This window comes from Oncorhynchus tshawytscha, linkage group LG16, assembly GCF_018296145.1.
Source record: "Oncorhynchus tshawytscha isolate Ot180627B linkage group LG16, Otsh_v2.0, whole genome shotgun sequence".
Lineage (NCBI taxonomy): Eukaryota > Metazoa > Chordata > Actinopteri > Salmoniformes > Salmonidae > Oncorhynchus > Oncorhynchus tshawytscha.
The window spans coordinates 27,284,546-27,307,675 of record NC_056444.1 but is presented as its reverse complement, the minus strand read 5'-3'; the positions used below and the strand labels follow the sequence as shown (position 1 = coordinate 27,307,675).

Here is a 23,130-nt window from a genome sequence, read left to right as displayed (position 1 = left end):
TACAGGAACTCAAGTCCTTTTGTTCACCTGACCTAGAATTCCTTAAAATCAAATGTCGACCGCATTATCTACCAAGAGAATTCTCGATCATAATCACAGTTGTGTATATCCTGCCCCAATCAGACATTGACGGCCCTGAAATTAATTTGACTATGTAAACTGGAAACCACATCCTGAGGCTGCATTTATTGTAGCTGGGGATTTTAACCTGTTGAGTGTTGGGGGCAGTATTTTGATTTTTGGATGAAAAACGTACCCAAATTTAACTGTATTTCTCAGGCCCAGAATATGCATATAATTGTCAGATTAGGATAGAAAACACAAGTTTCCAAAACTGTCAAAATAGTGTCTAACAGAACTGATATTGCGGGTGAAAATTTGAGGTGAATTCAACCAGGAAGTGGCCTCCTATTTTGAAAGCGCCATGTTCCATTGAATGCCTTCCCTCCATTTAAAGGGATATCAACCAGATTCCTTTTCCTAAGGCTTCCCCATGTTGTGAAGTCTTTAGACAGTTTCAGGCTTTTATTTTGAAAAATGAGCGAGAGATCACATTGCATCAGTGTATAGCTGGGTGTCCCCAGAATTTTGCTTGCACAACAGTTTGGAGCAGCCATTGTGTCTCTCTCTCTCCTATTGACGGGAGCTAAAGTCCCGGTTGATATATTATCAATTATATATTGAAAAGACAACCTGAGGATTGATTATAAAAAAGTTTGACATGTTTCTGTGGACATTACGGATACTATTTGGAATTTGTCTGCGATGTCGTGACCGCTCGCGCCTGTGGATTTCTGAACATAACGCGCCAACCAAATGGAGGTATTTTGGATATAAAAATAATCTTTATGGAACAAAAGGAACATTTATTGTGTAACCAGGAGTGCAAACATCTGAAGATCATCAAAGGTAAGCGATTTTAATTTATTGCTTTTCTGACTTTCGTGGCCAATCTACTTGGCGTCTAGCTGTTTGTAATATTTTGTCTACTGAGAGAGGTTCTTAAACGCTTGGATAGCTTTCGCCGAAATTTCATGAAAATATATATTTTTTTGTAATTTAATTTGAGTTTGGCGTGCTGCAATCCAGCCGATGTTGATGTAAATGATCCCGCTAACGGGATGGGTGCATCAAGAAGTTACCTTTTTATGGCTGGGGGGCAGTATTGAGTAACTTTAGGCACCTTATTCAGCCAAGCTAACGGCCTGCTCCTCAGTCTCAGTTTCAAATATATGCATATTATTAGTATTGGATAGAAAACTGTTTGAATGATGTCTGAGTATAACAGAACTCATATTGGCAGGCAGAATCCTGAGTTGAAATCAAAACAGGAAGTGTTGGGGAAAAATCAGAATTAGTTGGTAACATAGGTAAGATGTTTTATATTCATATGTTACTTCTCATCAGAATGTTTATTTTTGTATAATACTGTGGTGAATTGGTAAATACAGGAAATTTCCACGACAGAAGTCAGAAATCTGAGCTTGTATGTATTCAGAGTCCCCAATGAAATCCCATTGAGATATGAATGATGTTGCACTGCCTAGGGGTTCCACTAGATGTCAACCATCAATAGAAATTATAATGAGACTTCTATGATGTGGGAGTGAATGATAGCAGAATCAGTCAGGTGTCTGGCAGTCAGCCATTTTCTGATCATGTTTATTCCTTGTGGTAGTCACTTGCGTTCCATTGCTCACGAAGACAAGGAGGAGTACTCCGGTTGGAACTTTATTGAAGCTATATGTTAAACATCCTAATGATTGATTCTGTACTTAGTTTGAAATGTTTCTTCGACCGATAATCACTTTTTGAAGTTTTTGTCTGACGTAACGCTGACCAGAATTATCTTTCGGATATGTATACCAAACGCGCTAACAAAAGATGGTATTTGGACATAAATAATGGACATTTTCGAATAAAACAAACATTTATTGTGGACCTGGGATTCCTGGAGTGCTTTCTGATGTAGATGTCTGAAGGGTCTTGGATCATCAAAGGTAAGGGAATATTTATTTATTCTTTTGCCGTAAAGTTTTAAAATCTGACACAGCGGTTGCATTAAGGAGAGGTATATCTATAATTCCATGTGTATAACTTGTATTATCTACATTTATGATGTATTTCTGTTGAATGATGTGGCTATGCAAAATCACTGGATGTTTTTGGAACTAGTGAATCTAATACGCCAATGTAAACTCAGACTTGGTAAACTTTATCAAACAAAACATGCATGTATTGTGTAACGTGAAGTCCTATGAGTGTCATCTGATGAAGATTATCGATTCATTTTATCTCTGTGCTTTCTCTCTCTCTCTTTGGCTGGTAGATTTGGCTGTGTATTTTATTGAGTTAAAAACCTGTTATGGCTGCGATCCCCGTACAGGGACCAACATCAAGGGAAACTAAAAATACAACTTCGTAACATTAAACATTCTTGAAAATGCAAGTGTCTTACACCCTTCAAAAGATTAGAATCTTGGTAATCAAACGTTTTCCGATTTAAAATACCTATTACAGAGAACAAATCCCATGCTTTAGTTTGAGAAGAGCAATCAAGAACAACGATTTCCCGGCATGACAGTTTTTACACATTTGAAGGTAAAATTATGACTTCTGATATCTTGCTCTTATTTCTCTTCCTGAGTGTCCCATTGATCAAATGAAGTGCCGTTTTCTTTGATAAAATCCATTTTTTGTAAACTGTTTGTGCCGTGAATTCCATCTCTATCAATTTTTTACAGCGCATTCGGCGTGATTCGCTCCTGTAAACAATCGTTTATCTAGTCATGGTGGGTTTCAATGCATTCCTCTGGATGTTTGCAACACAGCCAAATAACTTTTTTTTTGCGGGTAGTATTGACTGACGTGAGCTGATTTGAAGACAATGATAAATGACATCATTGATTGACTATATTTCTGCCCAATGACCACTGACCTTCTTGAAAATGAGCTGAGGTAAACGCCAGTATGTAATGGTTTGGGGTTGGACCACAATTCCTTGGTTGTAATCGCACGCGCAGGGAACTCCATTCTCACCTTGACGATCAGAGGAGTTGCTGTAAGGCTTTTTACGCGCAGCTGTATTTCGCGGCGAATAAATCATGTAAAGCAAAGTCAAACTCAAACAAAAAAATGTCTCACTTTCACTTTAGAGTAATCTTGGAGTGTTATGATTCAAACAAACTGTTTCTGCAAGGACAGGACATACTTCTGGACGGGTAAGTGCTAATGCAGTTATGAAATATAAAAATATATATTGTAAAAATATATTTTTTTGCAATGAAATGTGTAGTTTGTGTGTGTGTGCACACAATGGCCGGAGTCGAATGGAACACCTTAGTGACTGTTCCCTCTGCTCTATACAATCAATACATATCTGTTTATTTTATGTGATGATAAAAGGCTCATAACAAATATTTGTATTGTTTCACAGTGATAGCGACTGGGATTGATGCAGGGGTGTGGATAGGCTCATTTGAACAACCTATTTTAGGCCTTGATATTATTATGAAAGGTGACATGGCAAATTAGACAACTGCAGGGATCTACAGTTCAGAACCATATTTGGACTATGAAAAAAAAAGTGTGGAACGTTGAATATGGAACCAGAGTGCTTGACAGGTTTTGCCCCACCTTGCACAAAACAAAGGAAGCTATGGCCGTTCCTAACATCATACAAAGTGGCAGACCATGTTATCCAGCTACTCTGATGCTTCCTCCAGATACCACATTACCTGAACACGACTGTTGAGTTGGTTTTGGGTCAGCTGCTTGATGGGTTTATTAAGAGTCAGCCGTTGGAAAACACTGAGTTTCTTATACACAGATGTTTTAAACATTGTGGAGGGGGGTGTGAGGAAGGCAGGCTGGGCAGTTACTACAACGGACAATGTGATAGTGACAGGCATGTTATCTGCAGGAACATCAGCACAGGTGGCGGAATTGGTGACTTTGACAGAAGCACGTAAACAGGCTGAAGGAAAAACAGCTAATATCTACAGCCTCAAGGTAAGATTTTGGAAAAAGGAGTCATCACTGGGAGCTTCTGTGAAGAATGGACATTCTCACCTATACTGAATACTTTCCAGTTACAATTTTGAAAATAAACACATGGGGAAAATCTTTACAGACGAGTAATGGTTATGATTTGGCTGACAGAGCTGCCAAGGCGGCTGCCAAAAGAACACCTCAGTCACCTAAACTGATTAGGAGATGCAGTGCACCAAAAGATGAAGGTTGGGAATGGATGGCTGCAGGATGCAAACTCAATCAAGGTGTGTGGAAACACAACCTGACCCTACTTGGTGACACAGAACCACTCTTTGGGACACTGGTGTGGACAAGATAGTTTAGTGGGCAAATGGTGGAATCCTGGTGTGCGGAAAGAGGCTGAGGCTGTTGTGGCGAATTGCAACATTTGTATGGAAAACACCACCAAAGGACGAGTGAAAGTACAGACACGACGAGCGCCTGCCCCACCAAGACCCTTCAGACATCTACAGCTTGATTACATCACGCTGCCCAACTGTATAGGACACAAAGATATGCTGGTCATTAATGATGGCTTGAAGCCTTCCCTACTAAGAAAGGAACTGCACAACACAACAAATTGATTTGAGAAATCATAAAAAGACAAGTAAAAGAGTGGGGACATGATGTCATGCTAAAAAGATAAGACATCAGGGCCAAAATGGGTAGGTCTTTACCAAGTTTTGCTCATAATGAGGTCTTCAGTTAAAGTCCAGGGAAAATGGATACATGTTGTCCATTTTGATGACAAAGCGGAGCCTGAAGAATAAAGAACTGATTGATTAGCAATCGGGGGCCAATCTCTGTTGAAGAAGCCTAGTAAGATGATCAGATCCTGATAAGCTTCTATGCTGTATACCACAGTCATATTAGGGATATCTAGGTGAAATGTCCAACTTCTTCCTGAAAATCACGACATGCTTACTTAGGGAAATCTATATGAAACATCAATTTCTCTTGAAACCAGGACATGTTACTTTCACATTTGTTTCCTTTGTTACAGGTTATGAGAATCTACAGTCTGAAGCAATATCCCTTGATCCAGGACTGTACTTGAAATGATACAAGATCACCTGTGAAGTGCTCATTAGAGAAGTCCTTATCAACCAGTGGAACAGAAGAAGAATTCCTCACTACGGGCAGACTGCCAGAACATAAGTTCTAATAATTATCTATGAGGGACTGATATCAGTGTGGAAGAGCAGGTCACTTTTAAAGGACTTGGTGAATAATTACCTTGCCAATAGAACAATTTAATATTATTGTCTTGTAGACAATTCTTTGTTTCCTCCTAGTACAGGATGTGGTAGGAATCGTAAGGGACATCACCATTACACCTGTTAATACTTATTTTTATAACTTTGTTTGAAATCTTATTGTAACAGCAAGTACAATATGGCCTTTGTGTTTTATAGAAATGCAAGGTGTAATGTGAATTATTTTGTTTTTGATACTGTCTATTTGTTCATGTGTTTTGTTGTCTAAAGACTTTTTTATGGTCTAGGGGGAGTAAGAATATGTTGAGGATGAGAGGACTAGAATCAACAATCAATGGAAAGTGTTTTTTCTGTAGTTACGTGGGGCACGTTCTTATTGGTACAACCTGAAAAAGGATACTCGTTATTTGACCATTGGCCCAGTTTATTGCAATAGGTACAGGTTAGGGCTGAATTACAAAGTAGACCCTGTCCCTTTGTTTTGTGGAGAATCACTGAGGCCAGGGGAGCATGTACACATCTACCTCCCTGCATGATTCCTCCTGTTTGAATAAGTATAAACCTCTTTTCCTCCACCTGATTTGCTTTGGGGTCTGTTAATGAAGAATAACATCAACTTCTAGCACCACCTTTTGCCTTGACAGCTTTGCACACTCTTCCCATTCTCTCAACCAGCTTCATGAGGTAGTCACCTGGAATGCATATAAATTAACAGGTGTGCCTGTTAAAAGTGAATGTGGAATTTCTTTCCTTATTTCCTTGTGTTGGTATACAGAAGATGGTATTTTACAAAACAGGGCTAAGTCCATATTATGAAAAGAACAGCACAAATAAGCTAAGACTAGTTTATCATTACTTTAAGACATGAAGGTCAGTCAATCCGGAAAATTTCAAGAACTTTGAAAGTGTAGTCGCAAAAACCATCAAGCGCTATGAGGAGTGCCACAGGAATGGAAGACCCAGAGTTACCTCTGCTGCAGAGGATAAGTTCATTCGCGTTACCAGCCTCAGGAATTACAGCCCAAATAAATGCTTCAGAGTTCAAGTAACAGACACATCTCAACATCAACTGTTCAGAAGAGATTGTGTGAATCAGGCCTTCATGTTCAAATTGCTGCAAAGAAACCACTACGAAAAAGAGACTTGCTTGGGCCAAGAAACACGAGCAATGGACATTAGACCGGTGGAAATCTGTCCTTTGGTCTGTATGTCCAAATTTGAGATTTTTGGTTCGAACTACCATGTCTTTGTGAGAAGCAGAGTAGGTGAACGGATGATCTCCGCATGTGTGGTTCCCACCGTGAAGGATGAAGGAGGTGGTGTGATGGTGCTTTGCTGCTGACACGGTCTGTGATTTATTTAGAATTCAAGGCACACTTAACCAGTATGACTACCACAGCATTCTGCAGTGATACGCCATCCCATCTGGTTTGGGCTTAGTGGAACTATCATTTGTTTTTCAACAGGACAATGACCCAACACACCTCCAGGCTGTGTAAGGGCTATTTGACCAAGGAGAGTGATGAGTGCTGCATCAGATGATCTGGCCTCCACAATCACCCAACCTCAACCCAATTAAGATGGTTTGGGATGAGTTGGACCGCAGAGGGAAGGAAAAGCAGCCAACAAGTGCTCAGCATATGTGGGAACTCCTTCACAACTGTAGGAAAAGCATTCCTCATGAAGCTGGTTGAGAGAATGCCAAGAGTGTGCAAAGCTATCATCAAGGCAAAGGGTGGCTACTTTGAAGAATCTAAATTCTAAAATGTATTTCGATTTGTTTAACACTTTTTGGGTTACTACATGACTGTTATTTCATAGTTTTGTTGTCTTCACTATTATTCGACAATGTAGAAAATAGTGCAAATAAAGAAAAAACATTGAATGAGTGGGTGTATCCAAACCTTTGACTGGTACTGTATATTCATTGATTAACCTAATGATGATTACCTGTCAGAGAGACGCAATACCCTCCTCTCGGATTAGTTGTTTTGACTGTCTAGTAATAAACTGATCGATAGATGGATTAAATAATAGATTAACCTCACAGAAGAGGTGTTTGATTTGTTTGGTGTACTGATTGATTCCATTCTAAATTGATCTGAACCTGTCTGAGAGCCTCCGTCTCCTCGCTGGCCACCATCCTTTCAGAAGAGGTGTTTTTGAGGCGGGCCTCTGCAGCCTCCAGCGCCATCTGCAGCTTTTCCAGCTCCTTGATCACCTGTACCACAGAATTTAATAAACCACTTCATATTTTAGTATTACAATTTTATTCCTGGACAAAAGAAGCATACTCAATGGTGATTATACATTGAAAGTAATTTCTTAGTCCAGGACTAGGAAGAAACTGGGCTTTAAAGTAAAATGTATTTCTCTCTGACCTGGTCCCTCTCACTCATGATGAGCCTGTACTCGTTGAACACAGAGTCTCTCTCCTCCTTGAACTTCTCACAGTCCTTTACTGCCTTCAGCTGGAAGTTCTTACAGCGCATCACCTCCGACTGCAGCCGCTCCATCTCCCGCTGCAGCACCTTGTTCTGGGCTGAAGACTTGTCCAGCTCCTGTTGTACAGAGTCAAACCTGGGGAGAGAAGGAGAGGTGTGTAGTGCTGGATAGGTGTTTGTAGTGTAAACTATTCTCGTGGATTGTGCAGTGTGTGTTTACCTCCTCATGGACGTAGAGCAATGTTGTTGGTAGTGTATGGCCTTGTCTCGTTGTTTCAGCAACGTGTCCATCTGTTTCTGTAGTCGTCGGTTCTCTTCCTCCGCCTGCTCCAGCCTGCTCAGGTCTGTGTTGTGATTGGCAACTTTCTCACCGTAGCGTTTGCTCAGCGAATCGTATTCCTTCCTCACCCCCTCCAGCTTGTCCATGGCTGTGTCGTACAGTTTGTTGAGAACCTCTGAGGAACCGTTCTCTCTCATCACCTGGAGGAAAGACACAGTCATCCAGCTGATGATTTTAGAACTATACCTACATTTCATGTTCAGTTCCCGCCTGTGTGAAACTATGAATTTAACAGGTTTACGATATACAGTTGACACAAAAAAATTGTTTAGATGCATTCCTTCAGATTGATAGTGTGTGGCAATGTTATTGTTCTAAAGCACCAAGCCACAAGGAAACATTAACAAGCCAGAATGAGCATGGATTCATTTTTACACCAGTTAATCAGCAGAGGGCGACAATGAGGAGATGCAGAATGGATTATTCAAGACAATTAGGCTGTTTTTATACAGGCAGCCCAATTCTGATATTTTGCCGGATTATTGGCAAAGGATCTAATAATAATTAGGCAAAATATAAAAATTGGACTGCCTGTGTAAACGCAGCCTTAGATAGTATGGTGTAACTAACTAGGTTTCATTTTGCCGGCCTGTAAAATCACCTCTTCATCATTAAAATGCAATAACCTCCAGGCTTGCTGAACTCTGTGGTAATTAGTGTGGGAGCAGGTGAGACCCCTGGGCAGTATTGATCCAGACTACATCACAGCATGTATAGGTATGTCTGTAGCCTTACAGGAGATGGAAACCTATATGCTGCTTAGTTCAAACACCTCCCCTGACCTTACAGAACTCTGAACGATGACTAGGTACCGGGGGGTATGAGTCTACACACCATTTACATGAGCCATTGACATTGTCCTCAAACACTGCCCTTTACAGAAGCGCTCCGTATGCATCTCCAAGCAGTGTGTCTCCTGTCCACCGCAGTAGTCTACTCCCGGGATGTGTGGATGTGTGAAAGCCCGGCAGCCAAGTATAGGTCACAGCAACCTTGTGTGGATGTGTATGGTACCTCTTGCTGCTGCAGCCTCATGTCAGCCACCTCCTTCTGGCCGTCACTGTGCATCCTGCGTAGCTCCTCACAGCTCTGCTTCAGGTGGTTGTGTTCCCTGACCAGCTGAGCGTGGTCTCTCCTCAACACCTCCAGCTCCTCCTTCAGCTGAGACTGGTCTCCTAACACACGGCTGTGGAGCATACTGGAGACCGAGAGGGAGAGGTCAAAACTGGGGGAGGGGAAGACACTGATGGCACATTCCTGAACACGGTCCGAATAGAATAGAGGTTCTCCATGATCACATGGTAGTCAGACTAACACCAAACTGTCCTCCTGACTACAGAGTTTGGCCAGGCTGCTTGGTGTTGTAGGCACGATGGAGTCGATAATAAAAGGCAGCTTTACTGTTTTAAAGTTTGGTTCTCCTCAGTGTCTCACAAAAATCCCTCATGGACAACCACACACAGAGCTCCCGAGCGCCGCCCCCTTCCCATAACACTGTTGGATTTTCAAATCTAAACAACGTGAAGTCTCAATCCCCTTAGGAAATAAAAAAAAAACATTTAAGAGAACCAATCAAAGCTCAGCCCATTATTGTGCCAATACTGCTACATAGCTGATACCGACTGGACTGTTCATTTATCACGGTACTCCACTTTGTTAACCTTTGCTTATCTGTCAGCCCTAGCCCCGAACACAGGCCCTGTGTGTAGTTAACCAACCCTCTCTGTCCATTCATCACCATTTTACCTGTTGTTGTTGTTGACTTAGCTAGCTCTCCCAATCAACACCTGTGATTGCTTTATGTCTCTCTCAAATGTCAATATGCCTTGTATACTGTTGTTTAGGATAATTATACATTTTTAGTTTACTGCGGAGCCCCTAGTCCCACTCATCATGCCTTAGATACCTCCTTTGTCCCACCTCCCACACATGCGGTTTTCTCACCCAGTATAACCAGCATGTCCAGAGATGCAACCTCTCTTATCATCACTCAGTGCATGGGCTTACCTCCACTGTACCCGCACCCCACCATACCCATCTGCACATTATGCCCTGAATCTATTCTACCACGCCCCGAAATCTGCTTCTTTTATTCCCTGTCCACAACGCACCAGACGACCAGTTTTGCAAGCCTTTAGCCGTACCATCATCCTACTCTGTTCCTCGGGTGATGTGCAGGCTAACCTAGGCCATGTGTGTCCCTAGGCACTCTAATTTGTTGACTTCTGTAATCGAAAAGCATTGGTTTCAAGCATGTTAACATCAGAAGCCTCCTCCAGTTTGTTTTTCTCACTGCTTTAGCACACTACGCCAACCCCGATGCCCTTGCCATGTCTGAATCCTGGCTTGGGAAGGCCACCAAAAATTCTGAGATTTCCATACCCAACTACAATATTTTCCGTCAAGATAGAACTGCCGGAGTTGCAATCTACTGCAAAGATAGCTTGCAACGTTCTGTCATACTTTCCAGGTCTATACCAAGACTCAACAACCATAGTTTCTCAAATGACTGCCTCACCAACTACTTCGCAGATAGAGTTAAGTGTGTAAAATCGGAGGGCCTGTTTTCCGGACCTTTGGCAGTCTCTATGGGGGTACCACAGGGTTCAATTATCGGGCCGACTGTTTTCTCTGTATATATCAACGATGTCGCTCTTGCTGCGGGTAATTCCCTGATCCACCTCTACGCAGACGACACCATTCTGAATACATCTGGCCCTTCTTTGAACACTGTGTTAACTAACCTCCAAACGAGCTTCAATGCCATACAACACTCCTTCCGTGGCCTCCAACTGCTGTTAAACGCTAGTAAAACCAAATGCATGCTTTTCAGCTGCCCGCACCCACCCACCCGACTAGCATCACTGGACGGTTCTGACCTAGAATACGTGGACAACTACAAATACCTAGGTGTCTGGCTAGACTGTAAACTCTCCTTCCCGACTCATATCAAACATCTCCAATCCAAAAATCAAATCTAGAATCAGCTTTCTATGTCGCAACAAAGCCTCCTTCACTCACGCTGCCAAACATACCCTAGTAAAACTGACTATCCTACCGATTCTCGACTTCGGCGATGTCATCTACAAAATAGCTTCCAATAGTCTACTCAGCAAATTGGATGCAGTCTATCACAGTGCCATCTGTTTTGTTACTAAAGCACCTTATACCACCCACCACTGCGACCTGTATGCTCTCGTTGGCTGGCCCCCGCTACATATTCGTCACCAGACCGCTCCAGGTCTTCTATAATTCTATGCTAGGTAAAGCGCTGCCTTCTCTCAGCTCACTGGTCACGATAACAACACCCACCCGTAGCACGTGCTCCAGCAGGTGTATCTCACTGGTCATCCCCAAAGCCAACACCTCCTTTGGCCACCTTTCCTTCCAGTTCTCTGCCGCCAGTGACTGGAACGAATTGCAAAAATCACTGAAGCTGGAGACTTACATTTCCCTCACTAACTTTAAACATCAGCTATCTGAGCAGCTAACCGATCGCTGCAGCTGTACATAGTCCATCTGTAAATAGCCCACCCAATCTTACTACCTCATCCCCAAATAGTTTTTATTTACTTTGCTGCTCTTTTACACACCTCTATCACTACTTACACACCATCATCTGCTCATCTTTCACTCCAGTGTTAATCTGCTAAATTTGTAATTATTCTCTCCTATGGCCTATTTATTGCCATACCTCCTCATGCCAGTGCTGACTGTACGCTTGTTTATTCCATGTAACTCTGTTGTTGTTTCTGTCGCACTGCTTTGCTTCATCTTGGCCAGGTCGCAGTTGTAAATGAGAACTTGTTCTCAACTGGCCTACCTGGTTAAATAAAGGTGAGATAAAAATAAATAAAAACAGACGCCTGTCCTGGGCCCACTTCCCAAAACCATTTTTATTAAATGGTGGACTTGAAATCGCTCGTAGGGTAACGCCTGCCTCAGAGCACTCTTACAACAGCTCAGTGTGTCGTTAGATCACTGTCACTTTACACACAGAAGACCTCAGTTAGACAAAGAATGAAGATGTCTCTGTGACCGCCAAAAACTTCATAGTTGAATATAAATAGACTAAAACGTTTACAATGTTATAAACAAGCGAAGCAAGCAATGAAAACTGAGATAACAAAATTATATAATAGTTTGATTATTAGGCTAAAGATTGACATCACTTTCATATGTGCAATCGATAGACCTACGTAGTACAAAGCAATTAGATATATTGAAGCGGCTCAGATGTAACCTATCTATGAGCTAAAGTATTTCCCTGTAGCCTAACCAATAACCTAAAGGTCAACATAGTCTATGGCAACGTTGCTTCACCATGCTTCATTATTTAAATGGTAGAATATCTATAGGTCTACTTGAAGCTCAATTTCTGCCACCCAAACTTGACTTTGGCTTTATTCATTCATTCTTGTTCACAACACACACACACACAACCTTAAAATTATAGTTCAGGATTTTGGCAATGGAGCCCTGTCTCTACTTCCCCAGAGTCAGATGAACTCATGGATAGCATTTTTATGTCTCTGTGTCCAGTATGAAGGAAGCTAGAGGTAAACTCAACAAAAAAAAGAAACGTCCCCTTTTCAGGACCCTGTCTTTCAAAGATAATTTGTAAAAATCCAAATAACTTCACAGATCTTCATTGTAAAGGGTTTAAACACTGTTTCCCATGCTTGTGCAATGAACCATAAACAATTAATGAACATGCACCTGTGGAACGGTCGTTAAGACAATAACAGCTTACAGATGGTAAGCAATTAAGGTCACAGTTATGAAAACTTAGGACACTAAAGAGGCCTATCTACTGACTCTGAAAATTACCAAAAGAAAGATGCCCAGGGTCCATGCTCATCTGCATGAACGTGCCTTAGGCATGCTGCAAGGTGGCATGAGGACTGCAGATGTGGCCAGGGCAATAAATTGCAATGTCCATACTGTGAGACGCCTAAGACAGCGCCACAGGGAGACCGGACGGACAGCTGATCGTCCTTGCACTGGCAGACCACGTGTAATAAAACCTGCACAGGATCGGTACATCCAAACATCACACCTGCGGGACAGGTAGAGGATGGCAACAACGACTGCCCGAGTTACACCAGGAATGCACAATCCCTCCATCAGTGCTCAGGCTGTACGCAATAGGCTGAGAGAGGCTGGACTGAGGGCTTGTAGGCCTGTTGTAAGGCAGGTCCTCCCCAGACATCACCGTCACTGTCGCTGGACCAGACAAGACTGGAAAAAGTGCTCTTCACTGACGAGTCGCGGTTTTGTCTCACCAGGGGTGATGGTCGGATTTGCGTTTATTGTCGAAGGAATGAGCGTTCCCCCGAGGCATGTACTCTGGAGCGGGATCGTGGAGAGAGGTTCCGTCATGGTCTTGGGAGGTGAGTCACAGCATCATCGGACTGAGCTTGTTGTCATTGCAGGCAATCTCAATGCTGTGCATGGGAAGACACCCTTCCTACAGGCTCATCCTGACACGACCCTCCAGCATGACAATGCCACCAGCCATACTGCTCGTTCTGTGTGTGATTTCCTGCAAGACAGGAATGTCAGTGTTCTGCCATGGCCAGCGAAGAGCCCGGATCTCAATTCCATTGAGCACATCTGGTACCTGTTTGATCAGAGGGTGAGGGCTAGGGCCATTCCCCCCAAAAATGTCCGGGAACTTGCAGGTGCCTTGGTGGAAGAGTGGGGTAACATCTCACGACAAAAACTCGAAAATCTGGTACAGTCCATGAGGAGGAGATGCACTGCAGTACTTAATGCAGCTGGTGGCCACACCAAATACTGACTGTTACTTTTGATTTTTACCCCCCCTTTGTTTAGGGACACATTATTCCATTTCTGTTAGTCATATGTCTGTGGAACTTGTTCAGTTCATGTCTCAGTTGTTGAATCTTGTTATGTTCATACAAATATTTACACATGTCAAGTTGGCTGAAAATAAACGCAGTTGACAGTGAGAGGACTTTCTTTTTTTGCTGAGTTTAGTTTCCAGAGACAGTGCTAACAAGCTTAGGTGCAAAGACTGGAAATAGTCAGGCACAGATAGCTAGCTTCCAGTCTTTGCGTTAATCTAGTTAGCAGTGGCTCACAAAATTACCCCTTACTTCCTTCATACTGGACAAAGCGACATACAAATGGTATCCACAAACTATCCCTTTAATTGCATGCACGCACACACCTTCCATGCCTGGATTTAATGCCATGGATTACCACATATAGGCTACCTATGGCAGCAGGCAGCCTAGCCGTTAGAGCGTTGGGCCAGTAACCGAAAGGTTGCTAGATGGAATACCCGAGCTGACAAGTTAAAAATCTGTCGTTCTGCCCCTGAACAGGCAGTTGTTCCTAGGCCGTCATTGTAAATAAGACTTTGTTCTTAACTGACTTGCCTTGTTAAATAAAGCTTTAAAAATGTATTATATATATATTTTTTTTACTCTGGTAAGTGATTAAAAGCATGACAGGTACACATACTGTCAGTTGACTAAAGCATTTGGTAGGCCTATAGAACATAACTTGATAGCAATCCATTATCAATTGACTATAAATGATAGACCTGCCAACATGGACGCATTATGCGTAACAACTACACAATTCTCTGTCCATGTACGAAGGTGTGAGATCCGAGTTAAAAGTACGCAGAAATGAATAGGCCTGGATTTATTTTATTCTTTACATTTGAATAAAATACATCCACAGAGTAAATCTAACATCCTGATTTTCGAGTTGCAACACACAGACAGTTTGTGTCAAGGGACATGGAGTTAAATACATCATTATTCAACGTAGCTGCCCGGTGTCTGCCCCTCCTGTTTGTTGTGATGTTGAGTTTGCGGACTGTCCGCTGGAGGTAAACACATGGACAAATCCCTTATCGACTACATGTGTTGTGGAAAGGTAAACACTAATTGTTTCAAGTTAACGTTTGCGAACATAAGATGGACATTCAGTGGGTTTTAAAGTGCCAGCAGTTCACTCGCATTTGCTAGTGAAAGACATTTAAATGCAAATACGAAAAATAACTGGTCGCATGTGCGCGAGTGTCATGGACATTTAATTCTGCATCCATTAGGTGTATTTTCCACGTAACATTACAAGGATCACGCAACCTGATAGACTAACTGTAATTACTAACTGTGATCCACATCACAAAAAGCACTATAGAAGTATAATAAAACAAAAAGTAATATAAACATCTTGGCATGAAATGGAGTGGGGAGTTTAGGAGACTGCGCGATGAAGAATGAATGAGTGTCTGGTATTAGCTACAGAGGCAATCCTTCTATAGACTCACAAACTGAGCGCGCATGAGAGTGGAGGGGGGGGAAACACCAATTCTGAGCGGTGCTACAAGCACGAGTTGAATCTCCAATTTGCCGCGCGCGTCTAGTACTCTAAAAAGTTGAACAGATTTGGCAGATCTACAACTCCTTAAATCAGATAATCCCCATTACATTTCAATAAAAACACACCATTAGCACATCAATGTTCTTTCAATTAGTGTAATTGCAGCACCAGGCACTTCCCCAGTCTAAGTGAGTAAAACCATGATGCCATACAACCTCTCATTATTCCCATCTAATTACAGTCTATTCAGAAACAGTAGAGGAACAGAGGATTCCTGACATTAGGCTGGGAAGTGTCGTCTAGGACCACTAAAGGTCCACCTCTACCCAGACATGACACGTCTTTCTTTCAACAACCCAGTCAGTCAGTCGACCAACCCACCCACCCAATCAGTGACGTGATGGTGGTACTCACTGGTAGAAGTCAGCCTCCTTGACGGCCTCCTCACATCTCTTCAGAGTCTTGGTGTGTTGGTTCTGTAGAGTCTGGAGATCTGCCATGGCCCCCATACACTGGTTTTTCAGACGCTCGTAATCATGGCTGGCTTTGGAATTTGGCCTTTGGGGAGACGAGACAATAAGATGCTACACTACATAAGAACTACCAACTGAGACCTGGTCTACAAGGGCAGCCCAATGTCAGTTTAGATATAAGAGTTAGATAGAACCAAGGCATGCAGTTGCTTTGCATCAAAATGCAGAGGAGCCAAAGGAAAATGCATCCATGAGTCAACCCAGAGCTGCAGAGCTCAGCAAACTGTATGAAGGGTTCCTAATTTGCACGCAGACTGGAATTTGATTGTCTTGTGATTGTCTTGGTACATTTGGTTAAATTCAAAGTACCTCTAATTAAAATGGTAAAATGTCATAACTGAGTCATGTCAAACTATACCTCTCTCTCCTACACTTCAAATCCACTAGGCATCCCTCCCTGTTCTGAATTGCGTTTTAAACAACCTGGTACCCGGAACTCACGAGGGCTTTCATAAACTGAACAGGATGGTTGCGTATCAATTTATGTCAACAGTACTGATCGTAAAGCCAGATGACAGGGAGGGCAAGAGACTTGATAGGACCTTAAATACACTCAGAGGCAGGGCTACTTTGCAACTTTCAGACTACTCTTCATAGATGTGTCAGCAGTTTGTTGACTAAAATCATTGGATTGTAGCACTTTTCCCTGAGAGCACGTCTGCCTATGAGAGATTAACTCACTATTGTGCAACCCTCTAGATTCTGTACACTGGCTTCTGGAAACAGAATGCTTCATAAAAATGTTTGTAAACATGACCAATCATAAACCTACAGGTCATTATCCTGAAAGTAATGACCGACAGAGAGAAATTAACAAAATTTTAGTGTCTATTGTAGCAGACCACGTGTGATGTAGTTCAGGTGCTTAGGGACAGCACAACAATGGCTGATTTCCTTGAATTTTATGATTAGCTAGACGGTATTCTGTCTAAATCTTGCATTTTGACTACTTGTTGCATAGAGACATTCAGGAAAGATGATCTACTCTACTTATATATAGATGTTGTATTTGACCATTTGTTGGATTAATACATTGATTTACAGAATAAAGACTATCCACTCTGCTCTTCCGTCTCCTCAGTCATGTGGTGGGTGGAGGATGTCTGTACCTGCAGTCGTCGAAGGTGGTGCCGGGTGATGCCAGGGCCAGGCGCTTGCGGAGCTCGTCCCTCTCACGGGTCACCTGGCGCAGCTGGAACAGGATGGTGTGCAGGTTGTCACCAGCTGGCCGGTTGTCGTTGAGGGCTGGGGGCGGAGACGAGGCTGAGCCGTTACCGGTACCGGGGGGTGAACCTGCAACAGTGAGTATGTCACCACGGGCAAGAGCAGCTCACCGCCACCGGAATTCATGGGACAGGAAGGGGAGGGGTTGGGAGAAGATGAAATGGACGCTTGCATCATAATATCAACCAAACACAGAAATACCAAAGGTTATAAAGAAACATTTTATAAGCGCAGTCCTTCATATTGGAAGAACACTAGAGTTCAGCGAGAATTGATTGGATAACCTCTAACTTGAAGTGATTCTTCTCCTGTGTCTCATTCTGGGTAAAATAGGGTTATACCACAGGCCATAGGTCTACCACATCTGACTTGAGTTAAACAGGTTATTTACATAAACAAGAATTAGACTTGCAAGTTGACATTAATGTATTATTCAGGTGAAGGCTGAGATAAGGCACATAAATCCCAAGTTAGGAATTCAGCTAACAAACAGGAAAGAGTAACCTCACTTGAACCTCATGCAACTTTGTCAACTTCTACTAGACTGGCCTAATACTGTATTAATGTTGGATATGAGTGCAATGTTCCTCAAAAACTCAGTTATCACCACCAGCAGACTGGGACAGAAAATTATGATTAAATGCAACACAGCAAGTCTGGACTATGACAAAACAAACCTAAAGTGGTTGAGGCCTTGTCCTTGACATTCTCAACCAATTCATTATCAAAGATCTGCTTTAGCACAGCATATTCTGATATGAAATTCCTCTAATATTTTCCATGAAAATATCCAAATTTTCCAAGAATAGCCTCAGATCCACAAGGCAACAATGCTGGTAATCTCAGACAGCAACATACTAGAGATAATATTTATATCTGATAAAACATATTTCCGGTACTTTTTGTCTGGCTGGCTTATGCAGAGTCTCTGGGGCACTTTTATCGCGTTGCATTAAGCAACAGATTCGTGTAGTCGTACAAAAAGACAATTTAAAAGGTAAATTGAGGAAGTAGAAAATAAAAGATTAATAGTCTACATTGAAATTAATAATTTCCCCTGTTCCCTTAGCTACGATTATGACATTTGTTCTAGAGGTCGACCGATTATGATTTTTCAATGCCGATACCAATTATTGGAGGACCAAAAAGCCAATACCGATTAATCGGCCGATTTTTAAAATGTATTTGTAATAATGACAATTACAACAATACTGAATGAACACTTATTTAACTTAATATAATACATCAATAAAATCAATTTAGCCTCAAATAAATAATGACATGTGTTAAATTTGGTTTAAATAATGCAAAAACAAAGTGTTGGAGAAGGAAGTAAAAGGGCAATATGTGCCATGTAAGGAAGCTAACGTTTAAGTTCCTTGCTCAGAACATATGAAAGCTGGTGGTTCCTTTTAACACGAGTCTTCAATATTCCCAGGTAAGAAGTTTTAGGTTGTAGTTATTATCGGACTCTCTCTCTCTCTCTCTCTCTCTCTCTATACCATTTGTATTTCACATACCTTTGACATGTGGATGTTCTTATAGGCACTTTAGTATTGCCAGTGTAACAGTATAGCTTCCGTCCCCTTCCTCGCCCCTATCTGGGCTCGAACCAGGAACACAGCGACAACAGCCACCCTCGAAGCATCGTTACCCATCGCTCCACAAAAGCCACGGCCCTTGCAGAGCAAGGGGAACAACTACTCCAAGTCTCAGACTGAGTGACGTCGCCAATTGAAAACGCTATTAGCGCGCACCTCGCTAACTAGCTAGCCATTTCACATCGGTTACACCAGCCTAATCTCGGGAGTTGATAGGGTTGAAGTCGTAAAAGGCTCAATGCTTGAAGCATTTTGAAGAGCTGCTGGCAAAATGCACGAAAGTGCTGTTTGAATGAATGCGTACAAGCCTGCTGCTGCCTACCATCGCTCAGTCAGACTGCTCTATCAAATCATAGATTTAATTACAACACAATAACACACAGCAATACGATCCTTAGGTCATTAATATGGTCGAATCCGGAAACTATCATTTCGAAAACAAGACGTTTATTCTTTCAGTGAAATACGGAACCGTTCCGTATTTTATCTGACGGGTGGCATCCATAAGTTTAAATATTCCTGTTACATTGCAAAACCTTCAATATTATGTCATAATTACGTAAAATTCTGGCAAATCAGTTCGCAACGAGCCAGGCGGCCCAAACTGTTGCATATACCCTGACTCTGCGTGCAATGTCACCTGGTTAATATTGCCTGCTAACCTGGATTTCTTTTAGCTAAATATGCAGGTTTAAAAATATATACTTCTGTGTATTGATTTTAAGAAAGGCATTGGTTTTTATGGTTAGGTACAGTCGTGCAACGATTGTGCTTTTTTCGCAAATTCGCTTTTGTTAAATCATCCCCCGGTTGGCGAAGTTGGCTGCCTTTGTTATGAAGAAATAGTCTTCACACAGTTCGCAACGAGCCAGGCGGCCCAAACTGCTGCATATACTCTGACTCCTGACTCTGTTGCAAGAGAAGTGACACAATTTCCCTAGTTAAAATAAATTCATGTTAGCAGGCAATTGAACTAAATATGCAGGTTTAAAAATATATAGTTGTGTATTGATTTTAATAAAGGCATTGATGTTTATGGTTAGGTACATGTTGGAGCCACGACAGTCCTTTTTCGCGAATGCGTACCGCATCGATTATATGCAACGCAGGACACGCTAGAAAAACTAGTAATATCATCAACCATGTGTAGTTATAACTAGTGATTATGATTGATTGAATGATTGTTTTTCATAAGATAAGTTTAATGCTAGCTAGCAACTTACCTTGGCTTCTTACTGCATTTGCATAACAGGCAGGCTCCTCGTGGAGTGCAATGTAATACGGCCAAATCGGTGTCCAAAAATACCGATTTCAGATTGTTATGAAAACTCTAAATCGGCCCTAATTAATCGGGCATTCCGATTAATCGGTCAACCTCTAATTTGTACCATCCTTTTATTGACCTACAGATCAAGAAAAAAAGCTTGTTTTTTCTACTAAGCTGCTGTAGGCCAATAGTCTATCCTAATACTTTCAAATATCCCTTTACCTTTTTTTTTGCATCTCTTCCTTGTGAACACCTATAGGTGAAACACCTGGATCATCTAAACATGACTACGGTGTGATACAGGACGTGTTTAGTTAGCCTACCAAGGGCTGTTACAATGACTGTATTACCGCCAAACCGGCGGTCACAAGTTATGACTGTGGTCAAATTCCACATAACCGTTTAGTCACGGTAACTAGGCTTCTCCAAGCTCTGATGCTGCTGCTGGTCATGAGTAGCCTACTAAACGTGGTAACTGCCTGGTTCTTGGCACTCTATTGTCCCTCTAATCAATGCAAATATAATTGAAAATCTAAATAAAACAGTTCACGAGAACCATGAGCTCATGTTGCGCAACATTTCAATAGGTTATGCAATTGCGTGAGAAAAGTGATTTCCTCCATTAAAGAGAGGATCCAACAGCTTTCCATAGGCTATGCCTACTATATTTATTTCTCAAATTTTCTAATATTAAGCACATTGTTTACCTTTACAGCAGGAGTATAGTCTACATGGCTGGCATGACAATAAACCACACGGGGAAAAGCGTCCTCCATTCACTATTTAAGTGCAAAGATAAAGTGTATTGTTTCCCGCTGCCCCGTTTCGATACAGGTGCATGATAATGGTCCATTCTAAATCAAAACAAATGTCACACATATATTATTTAGTATATGTAAAGACAAGATTAAATCCAGAATAGTCTGATGGGTGACAATATTAGACTATCACTTGTGAGCGCTGCATTGTCGCTTGTGAATGATGTAAGGCAAGACAGTCGGTGTAGAGCCTAACTGGCATACATAGTCGGCGCGTGAGTTTCAACTTTGGGGAAGATAATCTTTACCATAAAAATGCACCTTTATAATAAAGGATTACATTAATAAATCACATTTGCGCTCACTTTTGAGAACTTCATTTTGGAACATTCGCGCTTACAGCCTACTGCCGTGAGCACATTGCTGCACTTATAATGTGAAGAAATAGCCTAATAGTTCATCAACATTTTAAGCTAAACGTTCTGATCTGTTGCATCAGCCTCATTGCTTTTAAAATGTTTGATGCGAGTGGTTGTATTAATTTTGGATCTATCGCATCACACAACTGTCCCAAAGCATGTTTGGAATATTTATTTATTGCACAGAAGGACAAGTTAACCAATAGAATGTCAACTTTTGCACTATGGGGCACAGTAGAATGACATAGGCTAGTACTTTTGCTGTTTGTTAGGCTTACTCACCTTGTTGCTTGATGAAAATTAGGCTAAATGTGGACAGTTCTGCTAAACATCTTCAATATGCGCCTCAGAATTTGATCAGAGGGAAGTGCAGTTGCGTCCCCAATGTGTCGGTCTTCACTTGTAGTCTACTTCTAGCTGAGATGCCGGTGAGAAGGAACCAATCACGTGACAGGCATTGGCTAATAAGAATTGAGATATCTGAGAGAGCCATGTGAGTGAGGTGCTTCGGAGCACGGCAGCTCAGAGAAGGGAATTATAATATTCAGCCTAAAAGCAAAACGGCCACTGGCCGCAAAAGTCATGTTTTTTTTTTTAAATAGGCATTACGGCCACACAAGGGGAATGCCGCCGTGAAATTTGAGGCATGGTGAGAATATTATCAAGTGCTTGTCAAATTGTGAATGAGAGACTGATGACGTGTGTACAGCCTGCACTGCCTTCCATGCTACTTTTTTCAAATCATCATTAGTCGCATCATGCAGCCTTAGAATGCATTAAAAATCCAAACATATAGCCCAACGTTGCATAGATAACCTTAAATTGCGCATATAGGAGGACATGTTTCTTTGTTAACCGCTCAACACAGAATAGCTGCATGTCCGCACTCCCTCGGAAACCATTTGTAGAAAATATATTTTTTATTTTATTCGGCTATGTTCAATTGTATTCTTCATACTATAAAATAATGCCACGGAATACTAAGCAAACCTTGTCTGCTAAATGAACTAGTGTAGCCCACAGCCATATGGCATAGCCAGAACAAGACAACTCAGAGTATGATATTTTGTTCTTCTGAAATAGACCATCATTTCTTTATATCATGTTTCTTTAGACCAGTCGAAAATAATTTATTGTGATGGTGTAGGCTATATTAAATCGATTTATTGTAGATGTTTCAAAAAGGTCTGTATCAGTGGCTTCTAGACTATGTGTGGAAGCAAGGAGATTCAAAACATGTTTATGTCAATTACTGGTCAATTACCATGAGACTGGCAGTTATTTGCCTGACAATCACCGGCTGACAAAATGTCATAACCGCCACAGCACTAACACAGAACTCAAACCGGCTGCGTGCGTGTGCGCTATCGTGCATAAATTAATTTTGTCCCCCTACACCAAATGTGATCACGACACAGGTTAAAATATCAAGTCAAACTCTGAACCACTGAAATTAATTTGGGGACAGGTCGAAAAGCTTTTAACATGTATGGCAATTTAGCTTGTTAGCTTGCACTTGTTAGCTAATTTGTCCTATTTAGCTATCTTGCAGTTGCTAGCTAATTTGTCCTGGGATATAAACATTGAGTTGTTATTTTACCTGAAATGCACAAGGTCCTCTACTCTGACAATTAATCCACACATAAAATGGCCAACCGAATCGTTTCTAGTCATCTCTCCTCCTTCCAGGCTTTTTCATCTTTGAAATTATATGGTGATCGCATCTAAACCTGCATAGTATTACCACGACGACCAATGAAGAGATGGCACGTGGGTACCTGCTTCTATAAACCAATGACGAGATGGGAGAGGCAGGACTTTCAGCGTCAGAAATAGAAATAGAAATGAGTTCTATTTTATCCCTTGGCTCATTGGCGCGCGCACAGTGTGGGTACAATATTTGAATAACATGGATTTCTACATTTATTTT

At 41.7% G+C, this 23,130-nt stretch overlaps 1 protein-coding gene across 4 annotated transcripts in view; it reads right to left on the bottom strand.

Annotated features, from left to right (window-relative positions):
* Positions 1-23,130, bottom strand: part of LOC112253181 (disks large homolog 5) — a 102,690-nt gene that overhangs the window by 50,992 nt on the left and 28,568 nt on the right. For 3 of the 4 annotated variants that reach the window (XM_024425178.2, XM_024425174.2, XM_024425176.2), the window contains exons 3-8: positions 17,041-17,224; positions 15,813-15,956; positions 9,048-9,231; positions 7,914-8,173; positions 7,631-7,829; positions 7,357-7,470 (exon numbers count right to left, since the gene is read on the bottom strand). In XM_024425178.2, the coding sequence (XP_024280946.1) occupies positions 7,357-7,470; positions 7,631-7,829; positions 7,914-8,173; positions 9,048-9,231; positions 15,813-15,956; positions 17,041-17,224 (1,085 nt within the window). The remainder of the gene's footprint in view (positions 1-7,356; positions 7,471-7,630; positions 7,830-7,913; positions 8,174-9,047; positions 9,232-15,812; positions 15,957-17,040; positions 17,225-23,130) is intronic. The other variant, XM_024425175.2, reaches the window with a different exon arrangement.